Raw genomic sequence first — 16,919 nt, 5'->3', positions numbered from 1 at the left:
GCTATTTACTATCTTTCAGAATAGCAGAACAGATGACTACTGTGGAATATATGCCTATAGAGTCTTAAAGTGAAATGTTATTGCCGAAAATTATCTTAAAATTGAATTGTTAATCTTTATTATATTGTCAACTTAAGATTGAGAGGTACCAAAAAAAGAAAGATGAACAGGTACTTGTTAGTGTGATGACACTCACGCAGTTTAAGTCTGTAGAGAACTCTGGCACTTTTTCACTGTGAACATAATTACAATAATACTGTCCCATCTAATAAAGTCAGAAAAAATCATTTAGGTAGAAATGTAATTCCAGGAGCCTATGATTATTGCCTTCATGTTTTTCTTCCTACATTAAAACAAATCAGACTTAGGAAGTCATGGAAATATTATGTTGGATATTTTCTAATTGCTGTGTCAGCATAATCAATCATTTTCTAAATTTACCAATTTCTTGAAATAGCTTAACCTATGTTCATAGCACTTTACAGGAAGCAGCACAAAATTAGTTTCTATGTCCTCATATATTTCTCTCAGTGTCACAAAAGTATTTTTTGTATAAATGAAATATTTGTCTTTGGCAGAAAGGCCTGTACACCAAACTGCAATTAATGAATATCAGAATTAGAAAGCAAAACTTTGTTTAGTCTGAGGAAAAACAATTCTTTACACTGTAACCACATAACTGTTTCTTGTTTGCATCAGCTCTGGGTGACTGTTATTGTCTTCTGTGAATTCTGTGGGGCAGGGGCCTGACTTTGTTGAATGAACCAATTGTTTTCCTTTGTGTTGCCCATCTAGTAAGTTCCCATCTGGTTTGTATCAGACTGTTTTCACAGCCAGCAACTGCTGTCTTCTCTATATCCTGACACTTCAGGGCCCCACGCTATCAAAGCACTGCTGCCATGGCCTTGCTGGCGGGGCCCGTACAGCTGTGCCTCACAGCTTGGAACTATTGCCCACAGTAATGGTAACATAGAACTCGGACTGGCCCTTATTCCCATTGGTGTCGTGTGTACAGTGAGCAGAAATCCCCCTTGCCTCCCTTCCCCCAACCCTGAAACTTACTAGTCAACACAAAATCTTTAAAGCTCTAATTTTAGGATATGAAATGGTGTTGTTCTTATTTTCTAGTGGCTTCCTGTATTTGAAAGCTCATTTTTCATTCTTTCACTCTTTTTTTTCAAATTACCAGGTCTGGCCTTGGGGGGAAGTGAACTGGTCACCGTGTCACATTTAATTTTTGTTTCCAAATTTAGTTAGGAGTGACTAGATATGGCAAAATCCACTGTAAAAGCTATACAAATAATACACTGTATTTTTAGTGATAGTCACAGGCCATAGTTTGAGAGAAGTTTTCATTAGAAAGAATTTCCATCTCAGAAAATGAATTTTCTGGGTGTAAATTATAAAAACACTCAGATTCAACTGTTAAGTAAATATTAGGGACCTACTTTGCTTTCAGCTTTGTTTGCTATCAAATGTTGTTTATAAGGATGTGATAATAGTGACCTTCTAAACAATCTGTGGCCTTGCGTGATTAAAGTTATAGGAGTTACTACTGATTAAGAGTTATGCTGCTGCTGCTGCTGCTAAGTCGCTTCAGTCGTGTCCGACTCTGTGCGACCCCATAGACAGAAGCCCACCAGGCTCCCCCATCCCTGGGATTCTCCAGGTAAGAACACTGGAGTGGGTTGCCATTTCCTTCTCCAATGCGTGAAAGTGAAGTCGCTCAGTTGTGTCCGACTCTTAGCGACCCCACGGACTGCAGCCTACCAGGCTCCTCCATCCATGGGATTTTCCAGGCAAGAGTACTGGAGTGGGGTGCCATTGCCTTCTCCATGAAGAGTTATAGTTGAGTTTAAATGTCATTGTGATGTCATTGCTTTATAGATGTAAGCTGAAAGAGCAAACTTTTTTTGTAGTCAAAATAAGGAAATAAGTGGCTTTTATAAAATGTATTGATATTTTAGAAACGCTTTCAAGATTAGTTAAAATGAGATTCGTTTGAGCTTTCAATTAAATTGAATGGCTCATTGTTGCAGCATCAGGTATCCTAAGTAGTAAGTCAAACTAGACTTGTGAGAGTCAATCGAGAACAACAACGACAACAACCAGAACTTACCTACTTACCTTCTGCTTCTGAATGAAATGGCAACCCACCTCAGTATTCTTACCTGGAGAATCCCATGGACACAGGAGCCTGGTGGGCTGCAGTCCGTGGGGTTGCAGAGTCAGATACTACTTAAGTGACTTTGGCTTTTTTTCACTTTCTGAGTAATTTCAGCTCACAGTTGTTTCAAGATTTTAAGAAAAGAAATAGGAATTTGTCCTTGTAGTCAGCAGTGGCCCGCTGCCAATGTTAACTTGATGTGAAAGGCTACCTGGTACAGTTAGTTATGTGGCATTTTCATTCATTGGAAAACAGGTTAAAACAGTAAGATGAAACTTACCTTAGGGCAGAAAGTGAAGAACTAAAGAGCCTTTTGATGAAAGTGAAAGAGGAGAGTGAAAAAGTTGGCTTGAAGCTCAACATTCAGAAACTAAGATCATGGCATCTGGTCCCATCACTTCATGGGAAATAGATGGGGAAACAGTGGAAACAGTGTCAGACTTTATTTTTGGGGGCTCCAAAATCACTGCAGATGCTAATTGCAGCCAGGAAATTAAAAAACGCTTACTCCTTGGAAGGAAAGTTATGACCAACCTAGATAGTATATTAAAAAGCAGAGACATTGCTTTGCCAACAAAGGTCCATCTAGTCAAGGCTATGGTTTTTCCAGTGGTCATGTATGTGAGAGTTGGACTATAAAGGAACCTGAGCACTGCAGAATTGATGCTTTTGAACTGTGGTATTGGAGAAGACTCTTGTGAGTCCCTTGGACTGCAAGGAGATCCAACCAGTCTATCCTAAAGGAAATCAGTCCTGGGTGTTCATTGGAAAGACTGATGTTGAAGCTGAAACACCAGTATTTTGGCCACCTGATACAGAGAGCAGACTCATTTGAAAAGGCCCTGATGTTGGGATAGATTGAAGGCAGGAGGAGAAGGGGACGACAGAGGATGAGATGACTGGATGGCATCACTGACTCAATGGACATGACTTTGGGTAAGCTCCAGAAGTTGGTGATGGACAGGGAGGCCTGGTGTGCTGTGGTTCATGGGGTCGCAGAGTCGGACACAACTGAGCGACTGAACTGAACTGAAACTAACCTGTTGAATTTTTTTTGACTTCAACTTTTTATGGAAGTATAATATACATACAGAAAAGTACACATAGCTGTACAGCTGAAAGAACTTTCAGAAACTGAGCACACTTAGGTATTTGAGAAACAATATTGCCAGCATCTCCAAAGCCCCTTCACGTTCCCTTTCAGACACAGCTTCCACCCCCGAAAAGCTAACCACCATTCTGACATTTTTTTTTGTTCTGACTTCTAGCAGCATAGATTAGTTCTCTTGGCTTTGTACTTTAAAAAAATGAAATCACACTGAATGTATGGCTTCTTTCATGGGGCAAACCTATTGTAATTTTTAAGTTTCCTTTAGTTTTCAAACCATTATGGCATGCTTTTATAAAGAATTATCTGAGAGGAATTTGTTTTAGTAGCTGTGTCACAGGCTGTTCAACCAGCAGGAAGTGTCTTGTAGATAAAGTTGTCTACTAAAACATCGAGTCTCTCTGTTTGCAACCAGATTTTAATGCTGGAATGTCCCTCTAGACATTCCTGCCACTAAAAGGCAGGAACTCTCTTTGTCATTACACTGCTCAGTAAGCACTTAAATGGTTTTTAATGAGCCTTAATAACTAAGTGTACATTATTCAAATAAATCATAGTATGCATTCAGAATAGGTGGGTCATCTATTTTCTGAATTACCAATCAGCTTCCTGTCAGTTGAATATAAGCTTTTATGCTGCCAAGATACTATTTCTGAAAATGCTATTATTGGCAAGAGTTGTATACCTATCAGAGATGCAGCCAATGAGTAACATATTTGTTTGAAAAGTATTAACTTCTATATTTAATAATATACCTAATATCCCCCTTTTTTTCCTTCAGTGAGCACGCTAGTATAAACATTCCAGCTATTCCGATTGTTACTAATTTTAGATTTATGCTTGTTAGATTTGGTTTCAAATTCTGGGTGCCACTCATTTAAAAACTCTTGTTTTGCGGGTTAAAAAAATTCCTGTTTTGGAGGCCTTCATCTTTACACCCTTGTTTTGCAGTTAACAGTCTTATAGTACTGTATGGTTTTCTTAAATACATAAAGAATTTGTTTAAAATAATAATGTAACGATCTACAGGTTTAAGTATTGGTATACTAGTGGTTCTTACTAAAGATAGTATTACACAGTGGAAGATAAATTTTCAACCAAACATAAAAATTTTTTAAATACAGGAGTAAAACATAAAGCCTAAGTTCCTATCCTTTTAAAAATACCACTTTTTGAAATACGATGACTTGCTTTCATGTTGACACCATATAGCTACAAGATTTTGAAAGACCATTTAAAATAAGTTTAAGTGCTGAAACACAGCGACTGGAAGCAGTCTAGTGTACAGGTGGTTCAATCCCCGTGCCCTCAGTATACCCTCATTTAAGGCTTTTTCAGGAGTATCCCTACTTTCCGAGCCTTTGAGTCTATTTTCAGATCTAAGATCATGTGTTTTTATTCCCTGGTAGTTTTAAACATTTAAATAAAGTTAACACATTTGCCTTTTGTGGTGAAGCTAAAAGGATAAGTTATATTCACAGGTAATTTATGACTCAATTTTTAGTCAAAACTACCCACTCGGAATTTCCATAGAAATGTTAATAGAAATTTATAAATAAAATATTTAGAAATTTTCTCTTCTTTCTTTGACTTGAATACCAATGAATATTATGTTTCTTCAGTTTTGAACAGCAGGGTGAGGAAGTGTAAGAACTAACAAACTTGATAAACAGCTTTCAAATCCTGTTTGCCAGGGTGTGGGTTGTGTTTGCTACCTTAATTGTCACCTACAGAGCACAGTGTACAAACTTCCAGCAAACCCTGTCACCAGCAAGTGAGAATTATGAGGCAGCTACTTGTTATAGGAAAAAATGACAATAGTCAACTCTGGTATTGACATAGTAGTCTTTTTTTCCCCATTAGAAATCATTGTAGAAATATTCTCTCCTAGTTTGGATAAAGGAGAGTTTTGTTTATGGTTATAGTAACAACAATGAAAATATGTAATAGCTACCATTTATGTGTATTTCCTTTATGTCACGTACTTTGCTAAGATCTTTAATCAATCCAGTTAGGTAGGTAATGTTAATAGTAGTCTTATTTCACACTTGATGAACCTGAGGCTCAAAGAAGTTACATATTTTGCCTAAGGTTACACACTTAATAAATGATAGAGCTGGGAGTCAAACCAAGTCCAATTCCGAAATCAACGGCTATGCTCTTGAACATACTATATATTTCTTTCCTTCATAACTTTTTTTAAAAAGTAGAACAGATAATTTCTGATTATTCTTACAGGTCTCAATAGCTCAATATCTACCAAGATACATCTCAGTAGAAGAGTATGAAAATGTTAGGTGGTGGGGAAAGAACCTCTTCTTACGAGTTGTAGTTCTACAGCCAACTTGTGACATTGATTTGTCAGTGAACCTTTCTGAATTGTGCTTTCCTTATTAGTAAAAATAAGATAATCTCTGAGATCCCTTACAACTCTACTGCTCTAATATGTGACTGGTATTTTTTTCTTTTTCTTAAACAAAAAATCTCCCCGTCAAAACATATTTTGGAAAGATTGCTTTAATGAGAGCAATTCTTTTGTCAATTGGGAAAAGTTAGAAAATAATCATAGGCTGCTGCTGCTGCTGCTGCTAAGTCACTTCAGTCGTGTCCGACTCTGTGTGACCCCATAGACGGAAGCCTACCAGGCTCCCCCATCCCTGGGATTCTCCAGGCAAGAACACTGGAGTGGGTTGCCATTTCCTTCTCCACTGTGTGAAAGTGAAAGTGAAGTCGCTCAGTCGTGTCCGACCCTTAGCGACCCCACGGACTGCAGCCTACCAGGCTCCTGCATCCATGGGATTTTCTAGGCAAGAGTACTGGAGTGGCTTGCCATTGCCTTCTCTGCTTGCTAAGTGCCTCTGTGGGCACTGCTGTAGGTTATTTAATTTACATATACCGTTCTTGTTCATGATCATAAGAAACCTGTGAGCTAGAAGAGGAGATGGAAGCACAAAGTGGTGATACTTCACAGTGTGGTGTTTCTCCCAGACCTCACGGCAAGTCGGCACTATGATTTGCATTCAGGTAGCTTAGTCTGTCGGAGAAGGCAGTGGCAAGCCACTCCAGTACTCTTGCCTAGAAAATCCCATGGATGGAGGAGCCTGGTAGGCTGCAGTCCTTGGGGTCGCTAAGGGTCGGACACGACTGAGCGACTTCACTTTCACTTTTCACTTTCACACATTGGAGAAGGAAATGGCAACCCACTCCAGTGTTCTTGCCTGGAGAATCCCAGGGACGGGGGAGCCTGGTGGGCTTTCGTCTATGGGGTCACACAGAATCGGACACGACTGAAATGACTTAGCAGTATCAGCAGCTTAGTCTGTGAATCTGTGCTCTTAGCCACAAGCTTTCAGCTGTCTCTCTAATAAGAGTGTCTGGTTGTTATTTACTTGCCAAAATTTTTTTATCTTACATACCAGTGTAGTAGGAACAGAAAAAATGTAGGTTCTTTTTTTTTTTTTTAGCTTCCACCCTGTTTTGTTTAGTGTGAAAGGGGATGGTGTTGCTTATTTCTTACTATAACACAATAGGTAAGTTTGAATTCTGGGCTCTCAGGCAACCACTTCAGAGAAAACTGCCTCTTAATTTACTTGCTACAAACAAGTGCTTCTTCAGTGGAAGGGATCTCTGAGATAGTATTGATACCTTTGTTTCTGTGTTTATATACCAGATTCTATACACTCTGAATTATAGAATCTGAAAAACGCCTAGCAGTAAGTTTTGTTCCCTCGCTCAGAAACTTAAAGGCAGAGGGAAAGTGACCGTAGATAGTATCTAATAGTAACATCATAGTAAGCACTACTGGAGAAGGAAATGGCAACCCATTCCAGTGTTTTCGCCTGGAGAATCCCAGGGACGGAGGAGCCTGGTGGGCTGCCATTTGTGGGGTTGCACAGAGTCGGACACGACTGAAGCGACTTAGCAGCAGCAGCAGTAAGCACAACTCCCTTTCCCTCCTCACCACATCCCAGAGTACCGGGTTGAGCTCCCTGTGTTAAACAGCAACTTCCTGCTATCTATATGTTTTACATATGGTTATGTATATGTTTCAGTGCTACTCTCTCAATTTGTCCCACTCTCTCCCCACACTGTGTCCACAACTCTGTTCTGTATGTCTGTGTTTCTATTCCTGTCCTGCAAATAGGTTCATCAGTACCATTTTTCTAGATTCCATATATATGCTTTAATATACAGTATTTGCTTTTCTTTTTCTGACTTACCTCACTCTGTATAACAGGTTCTAGGTTCATCCACCTCACGGGGACCCATCTTGCACTGTTGGTGGGAATGTAAATTAATATAGCCACGATGGAAAACATTATAGAGATTCCTTAAAAAACTTAAGAATAAAACTGCCATATAACCCAGCAATCCCACTACTGGGCATATACCTTAGAAAAACCATAATTGTAAAAGACACATGTACCCAGTGTTCACTACAACACTATTTAAAATAGCCAGGACATGGAAGCAGCACAGATGTCTGTTGACAGATGAATGGATAAGGAAGTTATGGTACATATATATATATATATATATATAATGGAATATTACTCAGCTATAAAAAGGAAAAAATTTGAGTCAGTTGTAGTGAGGTGGATAAAGTTCATTTATAACGATTAAATCCTTAAGTAAGGGACTCTGTGAAAACTTTTAGCTTTGGAAGAAATGGCCCATGAGTTTCTCTTATTTAATACAAATAATAACGCAAATTCTCTCATGATCCTTTTCCCTAATTTTTGATGCATAAAGATAATAATCTATTAGGTAAAGTATTATCCTATTGACAGTCCTTAAAATTCAGCTGTTTAATTTCTATTTTTATATTAAGGCCACAAGGTCAGGCTTCTGTTTGCCTGGTTTTATGAAACTAACTGTGGGAGTGCATTTGGTTTGTGGGTTTGTTTGTTTGTTTTTAAGTGGAAGAAACCATGATTATTTCTATGCTTCACTGATTTTCTTATGAAAAATTTTTTTAACTGTAGCTTCAGCAGGTGATATGGATCAGACACAAATTGAGCCCAGTCTGTACCTCACATCTTTCTTTACAGGTAAGATTTTTTACTTTAAACATTTCAATTTTTTTTCATTTCCTTCTTTCTCTCATAATAATCAACATAGTAGAAACAATAATTCCATTTTTTTATTCTTCTAAATATCTCCAAATTCATCCCAAGTATAAAATTGCCTTCATACACTAAACTCAACTCTCCAAAAGTTAGGGGACCAAAAAATCTATCATTTCCTCTATGAAAGTTTATAAAATGTTGAATTAAAAGGCTGCAGGTGTGGTATTCAGAGCACCAAGGCTAGTACTCCAGATTATTCCATCTGGGGGAGGTTATTTGTTGGGACAGGACACTGTTTAAACTTTGAAGTCAGTTTTAAACAAAGTGAAGCAGCTGGAACCTGGCATAAGAAGAAACAAATCTTTCACATTAGCTATTGCTTTTGGAGAAAAAAAGATTTGGAGTTGTTTTTACAGGTGCCGATACATTTATTCTTTCTATAGGAACTGCTGTATTTTTATCTTAAATTATAAATTTAAAACTAAGCATTTGTCAACTCATTTAAAAAACAGAAGCAATAGTAAAACTTTAAAAATGTAATAGGATTTATATGTCCAAAACACATTTTGGGATGAGACTATAAAACATTTTAAATCACTTTTAAACATGAAAGTAAGGAAAGAAATGTTTAATAGTGACTAATTCTGTGAAGCAGAGGCAAATCTAAATTTTCATACTATGTACTTAACATCAAATGACCAGACATCATCTTCATCAAAACTTGTAGTATTTGTTCTCAAGCACGGAAGCTATGATTGCAAACTCTGCAGGGCTGGGTTAAGTATGTGAGGAAAATTGAATACAGCAGGATAGTTTAGCAGCTGCTTAAGCAAGGAATTTAAGCAAGAGTAGATGAGCCCAGAGTGGACAGGAAAAATGCTTCAAGAACTCAATAAAGCACAGATGAAATACTGTAACATTTTCATAGACAGCTGGGAAGCAACTGTGTTGCTGGAACTCGCTAATCTTAAAGACAAGATCTGGTCAACATGAATCTAAGCAAGCTGTTAGCTGTGAGGAACCACAGACTGTCTAGGCAGAAACAAATCAGCTTGGTTCAGCAATCATTTTAAGGCCCAGCATGTACTAGCATTATGCTGCAACTTTGTAGAATACAGAGGTACACAAGACAAAGTTGGCTTGCTCATAGGGCACATTTTAATAGGAGCAATAGACCTACAAACAAATAATAATAATATGAATCACAGTCCTTGCTTTTAAGGAATATATTGTCCAAAGGAAGTTATAGACATGTAAATAATTGCAATGCAATTTCCTAAGTGCTGCAGTGGAGTTGCCATCCTGAGACTAAGTCATCAACAGTGTACAGGAGAGGAACCCATGTATTTCACCGCTGTGGCTGGAAGAACAACCCAGAGAATGTGCTTCATCTGCACATGTTCTTAAGTGTTTAGGGTCCACAGACCCCGAGAGACACTGATAGCTATGACTACCTGACTTCCTTCCAGACTGTATTTATATGAATCCATATAAATATTAAAGTATTTCCTATGAAAGTTATTTGCGTATGATTTCAGGGTATTCATAGATCCATGATCACCCATCCTTGGACTTTAGGTTGAGATCTTTCATGTACTTAGGTTAAAGATTATTACAGTTTTTGTTCCCTTTTTCATTTTATTTTTAAATGAGTTTATAAGAAACCTATCTTTATATGCACAAAGAAATACCCAAATCCAAACCGTTTAAAATCACTGTACTATCTATTCATCTACTCATAGAAGAATCCCATAACTTTATTTATATGATTTATGCCACATGCAGTTACTGGATCCAAGTAAGGAGTGTCCGGTGCTGCATTCTTCTGTGAAGTTACTGAGGAATTTTTTTCTTCTTTTCTTTGCTTGTCTCATGTTGTTTTAGGAGAGAATGCTTTGTTTGGATTCCTCTCAGTTTGCAAATAACAGAAACATAATAATGGGTTACCGACTGTTAGAAGATTAGAGTCAGAATCTAAAACCTACTGATGAAATGGATTATCTAAACCTAAAAAACTTTGAGAAGTTATATATATATATGTATTTTTAAAAATCTTAAATTATTGCTTTATTAGTTTTAGATTTTCTGTTCGTTAGTCTTATAAGAAGATACAGAAAACAGAGTTTCTTTATGAATTTTAAGTACTTTTAAAGCAAAAAATTGAATTTCAAATGTCTAGAAAGTATATATTAAAGCCTGTCTTAGGACGCTTCAAATACATGGTCTTGCTCAATGACACCTGCAGCTTAAATGCATGCCAGGTTAAATGACGTACTGCCTACCCACGGAATCAGGGAATAGTTTTCCTTTTTTTAAAACAAATCTGAAAACAGCTGTTGAAACAATTACATCATAGAGTAATGACATGACTGTGGAAATTTAAAAAGTCAAGCTTTGAAACCATCAAACTACATTAATAGAGGTAGAAATTTTATGTTTGCTTTAATGATGATTTATTAAGATATGTCTTTTCTTAAAAAAATTGAACTCTGTGAGGATCATAACTGGATATGAATGTTATACTTTGTGCCTGTTAACAGTGATGCTTTTTAAAAAAATGTTTCCAGCCTAAAAAGTTCTCTTTTAAAGTTCTAAAACTCTGATTTTACTTGTATAAATGAGCACTTCAAAAAATCTTTCCAAAATGTACATTAATAAACCCTTTAGGTAAGATGATACATTTTATTTATGTAATTCATTGATTAAAAACACAATTACTAGAGTTAAAATTAGCATAATTATTTGGAGGCCCTCTAGAACCGTGGGGTTTTTTCCTTAGTGTATTTCAGTGACACATTCTTATCCCTCTCTCATAAGTTGACCTACCTTTTGCAGCCAACCCTAAGAGTCATTGCCTCTTAGGATAGTTTCTTTCCAGTTTCTTAAAAGCAAGTGCTAATCTGTGTTAAGTGCTTTTTGTGTGCCAGCACTATTCAAAACACTTTATATCCATTATCCCATTTAATCCTCACTAATCCCTTGGAGGTAGGTACTTTAACCTATATTATGTAGGTGAGGAAACAAGGGTTTTGAAAATTATGTAACTTTCTCAAAGTCCCTCAACACTCATTCTTCCTCCTGTACTAAATCGCTTCAGTCATGTCCAACTCAGCAATTCCATGGCCTGTAGCCCTCCGGCTCTTCTGTCCATGGGATTTTCCAGGCAAGAATACTGGAGTGGGTTTCCATTTCCTCCACCTGGGGATCTATCCCACCCAGGGATTGACACTTCCAAAACCAAGTGCTTAAAACAGGGATTGACCTGGGTCTCTTATGTCTCCTGCATTGGCGAGTGGGTTCTTTACCACTATAGCACAACCTGACATAGTATATGTTTGTTTCCTTATTTGTTTGTCATTTGCTCTTTACCCCTATCTGAAATATGATATCAGTGAGATTAGAGCTTTTCTTTTCTTCAGAATCTCCAGAGTCTGGAACATAGTGGGTGCTCAGTTGATAGTTGTCGAGTGAACGAGTGGGTATGCCCAGCTCTGCTGTGTCACAGAATCCATGTTCTTATTCCTCCCCTTCCCCTTTTACTCCTTTCCACATGAAAGCCTTACTGACAGTCTGGATGGGACCATTCCCAGGTGACTGAACAATAGACTTCAATTGGGTCCCAGACTTGACCAATCATCAAGGATTTGTGCTTGAAACTTTATCACTGCTCCTCTCTTTGGGTATCCCTACCATTACATACCACTTCTAAAATGGAATTTCTCTCAACCACCTTAAAAATAATGATTTTTATATGGGTAATTAACGTATTTGGTATCAGGCAGAAAGTGATGAGTATGAATTAGATGAATTATACTAGACTTTTTCTTGAAAACCATCTCTTACCTCGTGTGACTCTTCATTTTTGGATCTCCTTATCTAACATTTCCCTTTTATGTTCCTCTGTTTTCTCTTTATTCACTTTTCTTTATCCTTCTCTTATTTCTGTTATCATTTATTTTGTTATTTCCTTCATTGCCTTCCACATCTTTTAAGTCCTAGCTCAACTGTTGCTTTCACTTAATGTAAACCAAGTATTCCTCTACATGTTTACTTACACTGCTAAGTTTTAAGCTTCTTGAAGATGAGGACTGTTTCTTTCTCACCTGTGTATCTTCTTAACACTGTCTTAGCGTCACACATATAATAGACTCTTATAGATGTTTAGTTAGTGAGCATATGGAAAGGCCATATGCTGTTAGAGAGCAGACTGGAAAGGCCCACTCTGATATCTCTCTGCCTCAGTTATCTTTACCTTGTCTTTCTTCCAGAATTACTATCAGGATGAGATAAGATGATGTGGAAAAGGTTTTTGCAAAATTGTAATTGCTGTATAAATGTAAGATAGTAATTACAGGAATTAACATAACTTTATAATAATTGAATTTAGTATATTCCTTGAGACTTGGGAACTTCTTCAGGGTCCAAAAAAAACAGTTACAGCTGTTGTTACGTCATTGGGCAATCTAATCTGTAATCTAATGCTCAGAGTAGAAAATAAAGGCACATGTAAAGCAGCTTTATGAAATTGGATCACAGAGAAAAGAAGAATGTCTGGTAACAGTGTAGTTTTTGACAGGTATGTGAGTAATGGAAGGAATGAAATTTTTTCTTAATTGAGGAAAGATAGCATTTAAATCTACAGGTTGACCATTCATTTTGTTCTCAAGCCTTAGTTGTGCCCTGTGTTGCTTTTTACTTTATTGACAAAGTAAACTCTGGTCTTGGATACTACTCTTGGTTCCTTGAGTATTCTACATCATGACTGTAAAATGTCAGAATATTTAAATGCTTATGTACTATGAAGATTTTTTTAAGTTCTTATTGTTTCTTAATTTTAATTTTTATCATATCCTGACAGAGCCAGATTTCAAGAATTCTTTTCCTATTTAAAATATTCTATTTAAAATGACATAAGAATTGCTTTCTTCTTAGAGGATTATGCTGGTGCATTTGTTTGTGATATTGATATAGTGATACCAAATCTTATTTCCCTTTCCTCTTTTATGAAAAAAAAAAAAGAAATTGATGTAAGTAACAGAAAGGAATGGTAATGTTAAAATAATCATTGTTAGACATCGTAGTATGAAAGGAATCTGTCTTTTACAAATATTTTGATCATCTTGGACAGCTGTGATTGAGTCATCATTGAAATCTCCAAAACTGACTTCTTTTACGGTGGTCCCTATAAAAGTCTGATGGAAAATATCACTTTATTACTGTGGAAACTATTTTAAAGACTGTTGTAAAGTCAATTACAATGACTCTTGACTCAAGGATATCTATAAGATTATTTAAGATGATTTGCGTTTTAAATGCTTATTATTATGTATATATGGTAAATCCATGAAATTTGAAATTTGAAGTAAGGGTTTTTGGGTCTTAAACAGTACCAAGTTGGCATTCTTTATATTCTTAAGCAATGTGCTTTTTAAACTTAGAGGGATGAATTAGGCTATTGGCAGATACACATATATAGTCAACTCTTTTTTTTTTTTTCCTTTTTAAACACATTAATGAATTCTTCATTTCAAACTGCCTTCCCTACTTGGTCTTCAGTTCAGTTCAGTTCAGTTCAGTCGTTCAGTTGTGTCCGACTCTTTGCGACCCCATCAATCACAGCACTCCAGGCCTCCCTGTCCATCACCAACTCCCAGAGTTCACTCAAACTCACGTCCATGGAGTCGGTGATGCCAACCAGCCATCTCATTCTCTGTCATCCCCTTCTCCTCCTGCCCCCAATCCCTCCCAGAATCAGACTCTTTTCCAGTGAGTCAACTCGTCGTATGAGGTGGCCAAAGTATTGGAGTTTCAGCTTTAGCATCAGTCCTTCCAATGAACACCCAGGACTGATCTCCTTTAGAATGGACTGGTTGGATCTCCTTGCAGTCCAAGGGACTCTCAAGAGTCTTCTCCAGCACCACAGTTCAAAAAGCATCAATTCTTCGGCGATCAGCTTTCTTCACAGTCCACTCTCACATCCATACATGACCACGGGAAAAACCATAGCCTCTACCATTTATCATCTGTAATATGACTTTGGGCACTTGTATCCTGTCTTAGTCCATTCAGGCTACTATAACAAAATACTGTAGACTGAGGGGCTTTTAGACAACAGAAATTTATTTCTCATAGTTCTGGAGGCTGGTCGTCCCAAGACTGAGGCACTTCTTCGTCATTCCTGTGTCCTCACATGGTGGAAGGGGCTGGCAAACTCTCTGGGGCCTCTTTTATAAAGGCACTAATCTTGTATATGAGGGCTCCATTCTCTTGACCTAAGCATCTCCTAAAGGTCACAGTTTTTAATACCACCACACTAGGCATTAGGATTTCAACATACAAATTTTGGGGCGACATAACATTCAGATCATCACATATACTTGTAAATTACTGTCTCTAATTGTCTGGGAGTGGGTATGGAAAGAAGGGTGATTTTATCTCTCTGACAGGATCTGAGCACCTTGAGAAAAGAATTTATCCCAAATGCAATTCTCTTTTTGATCCCCAGTATTATTTGGGAAAGTTTCAATGCACTTAAGTACTCAGGTACACTTCTTTAGCTGAATGAGTTTCTCGTTTTACAGGTGGTAAAGCGGTTCCACTCTTCGCTTCTCAGACATCACCTGCCAAGATGTCTGTGACACTACCCTCAGTGAACCTGGAAGACTGCTCTCAGTCTCTGAGCATGGGCACTGTCCAGGGGGACACGGAATCCTCAGGAGCAGATACCTTCTGAATGCGAAGTGAGAGCCAGTACAATACTTGTGCTGCTGGTTTTGAGGTCATGTTCCTTGGGCATAAAGCCATCTCTCAGGCTATTTTGGTCCTTCAACATATTCAGAAAAACAATTTTAAATTTTTTATTGAAGTGGAAAGTGTAATTTGGGTATTTAGGTAACATTTTTAAATAAAATAATTTAAATAGATATCATCATGAGTCTTGTGTTATTTCTTAGAATCCTAAGGCAGCTATGGAGTAGTGGAAAGGGCAGAAATTTTGATATCTAAAAATTTACTCTATAGATATAATTATCTGTACTTAGTTGTGAAATTAAGTGGCTCAGTGTTATTCATCCCAAATTTTTTATAAGAGCAAATAATTGGTACCAATCTAATGCCTCTCAATAAGGAATTAATTGAAAAAGTGTTAGTACAACAGAATACTAGGTGTCACAAAAAAGAATTTTAAAGTGTTTATGTGTTGATATGGAATTATCTTTGAGGTCTGTTGGGTTTTTTTTCAGTTTTAAAAAATGAATATGATAGTTGAATAGAAAAATGAAGGTATAGTTGACTGAAAATATTATGTTATTTTCAGGTGTACAGCATAGTGATCCAGTATTTTTGCAGATTATATTCCATTATACATTATTACAATATATTGAGTATAATTCCCACTGTTATACAGTGAATCCTTATTGCTTATTTATTTTATATACTATATAATAATATCTGTTAATTTGTCCCTCCTCCTTTCCCTTTCCCCTTTAGTTACCACAAGTTTGTTTTCTATGTCTGAGAGTTTGTTTCTGTTTTATATATATGTTTATTTTTATTATTTTTAAAATTCCACATGTATGCCTTTCTCTGTCTGACATATTTCATTATGCATAATATTCTCTAGGTCTGTCCACATTGCTACAAATAGCAATGTTTCATTCTTTTTTATGGCAGAGTAATATTGCATTGTATATATTATATATACCACATATCTTAGATATATTGTTAAAGTGCAAAAAGCCACGTGAAAAATAGTATGTGAGTTATGCTACCATTGCTTAAAATGAGATGGGGATCAATCCAAATATATGGATGTACATACACACATACCTACATAATGCTTATGTATGCATTAAATATCTTTGGAAGGCTAGACAAGAAACAGCTAACTTGATCTCCAAGAAGGGAGATGGAGTGGGTAGGCGATAGAGAGGCTGAGTGATTAGAATCAAGGATGAGTGTATTTACTGTGGATTCTAAATACAGTTGTGACAGGAAAAAATGGAGCAGGCTTTTGGTCCTGGACTTCTGTTTGTTGGTAGTTTTTAAATTACTGACTCAATTTCAGTACTGGTAATTGGTCTGTTCATATTTTCTATTTCTTCCTGGTTCAGTTTTAGGAGGTTGTACCTTTCTAAGAATTTGTCCATTTCTTCTAGGTTGCCCATTTTATTGGGGTATAGTTGCTTATAGTAATCTCTTATGGTCCTTTGTATTTCTGTGATGTTAGTTATAATTTCTTTTTCCTTTCTAATTTTATTGATTTGGACCCCTTCCTTTCTTTTTCCTGATGGGTCTGTCCAAAGATTTATCAGTTTTATCTTTTCAAAGAACCAACTTTTTGTTTCATTGATCTTCTCTATTGATTTTCTAGCCTATATATCATTTATTTCTGCTCTTGAACTGTAATAAGAATAAAATCCTTGGTATTTCTGTGGTGTTGCTAAGAAGAAACTCACTAAAAAATTCTTTTCTACTGTACATCATCTATGTATCTGTTTAACAGAAATTAACTATAAGGATGTTGGGCATACAGTATGGTGTGGTTACTTACGGCCTAGGCAACCATCTCAGGACT

At 36.8% G+C, this 16,919-nt stretch overlaps 1 protein-coding gene across 3 annotated transcripts in view; it reads left to right on the top strand.

The window, feature by feature from the left end:
• The window catches only part of KIAA0586 (KIAA0586 ortholog), a 132,131-nt gene extending 116,864 nt beyond the window's left edge, over window positions 1-15,267 (top strand). For all 3 annotated transcript variants that reach the window (XM_055436633.2, XM_088839563.1, XM_055436632.2), the window contains 2 exons: window positions 8,261-8,326; window positions 14,926-15,267. In XM_055436633.2, coding sequence (XP_055292608.2) covers window positions 8,261-8,326; window positions 14,926-15,077 — 218 coding nt within the window. In that variant the 3' untranslated portion in view covers window positions 15,078-15,267. The remainder of the gene's footprint in view (window positions 1-8,260; window positions 8,327-14,925) is intronic.
• Window positions 15,268-16,919: the final 1,652 nt, after the last annotated feature.

The sequence above is a fragment of the Moschus berezovskii genome, chromosome 9 (assembly GCF_049115385.1).
Source record: "Moschus berezovskii isolate FMDL1 chromosome 9, NW_MosBer_1.0, whole genome shotgun sequence".
In the NCBI taxonomy this organism is placed as follows: domain Eukaryota; kingdom Metazoa; phylum Chordata; class Mammalia; order Artiodactyla; family Moschidae; genus Moschus; species Moschus berezovskii.
Note: the sequence above shows the minus strand (reverse complement) of the source record. Positions and strands in the feature narration are given on the sequence as shown.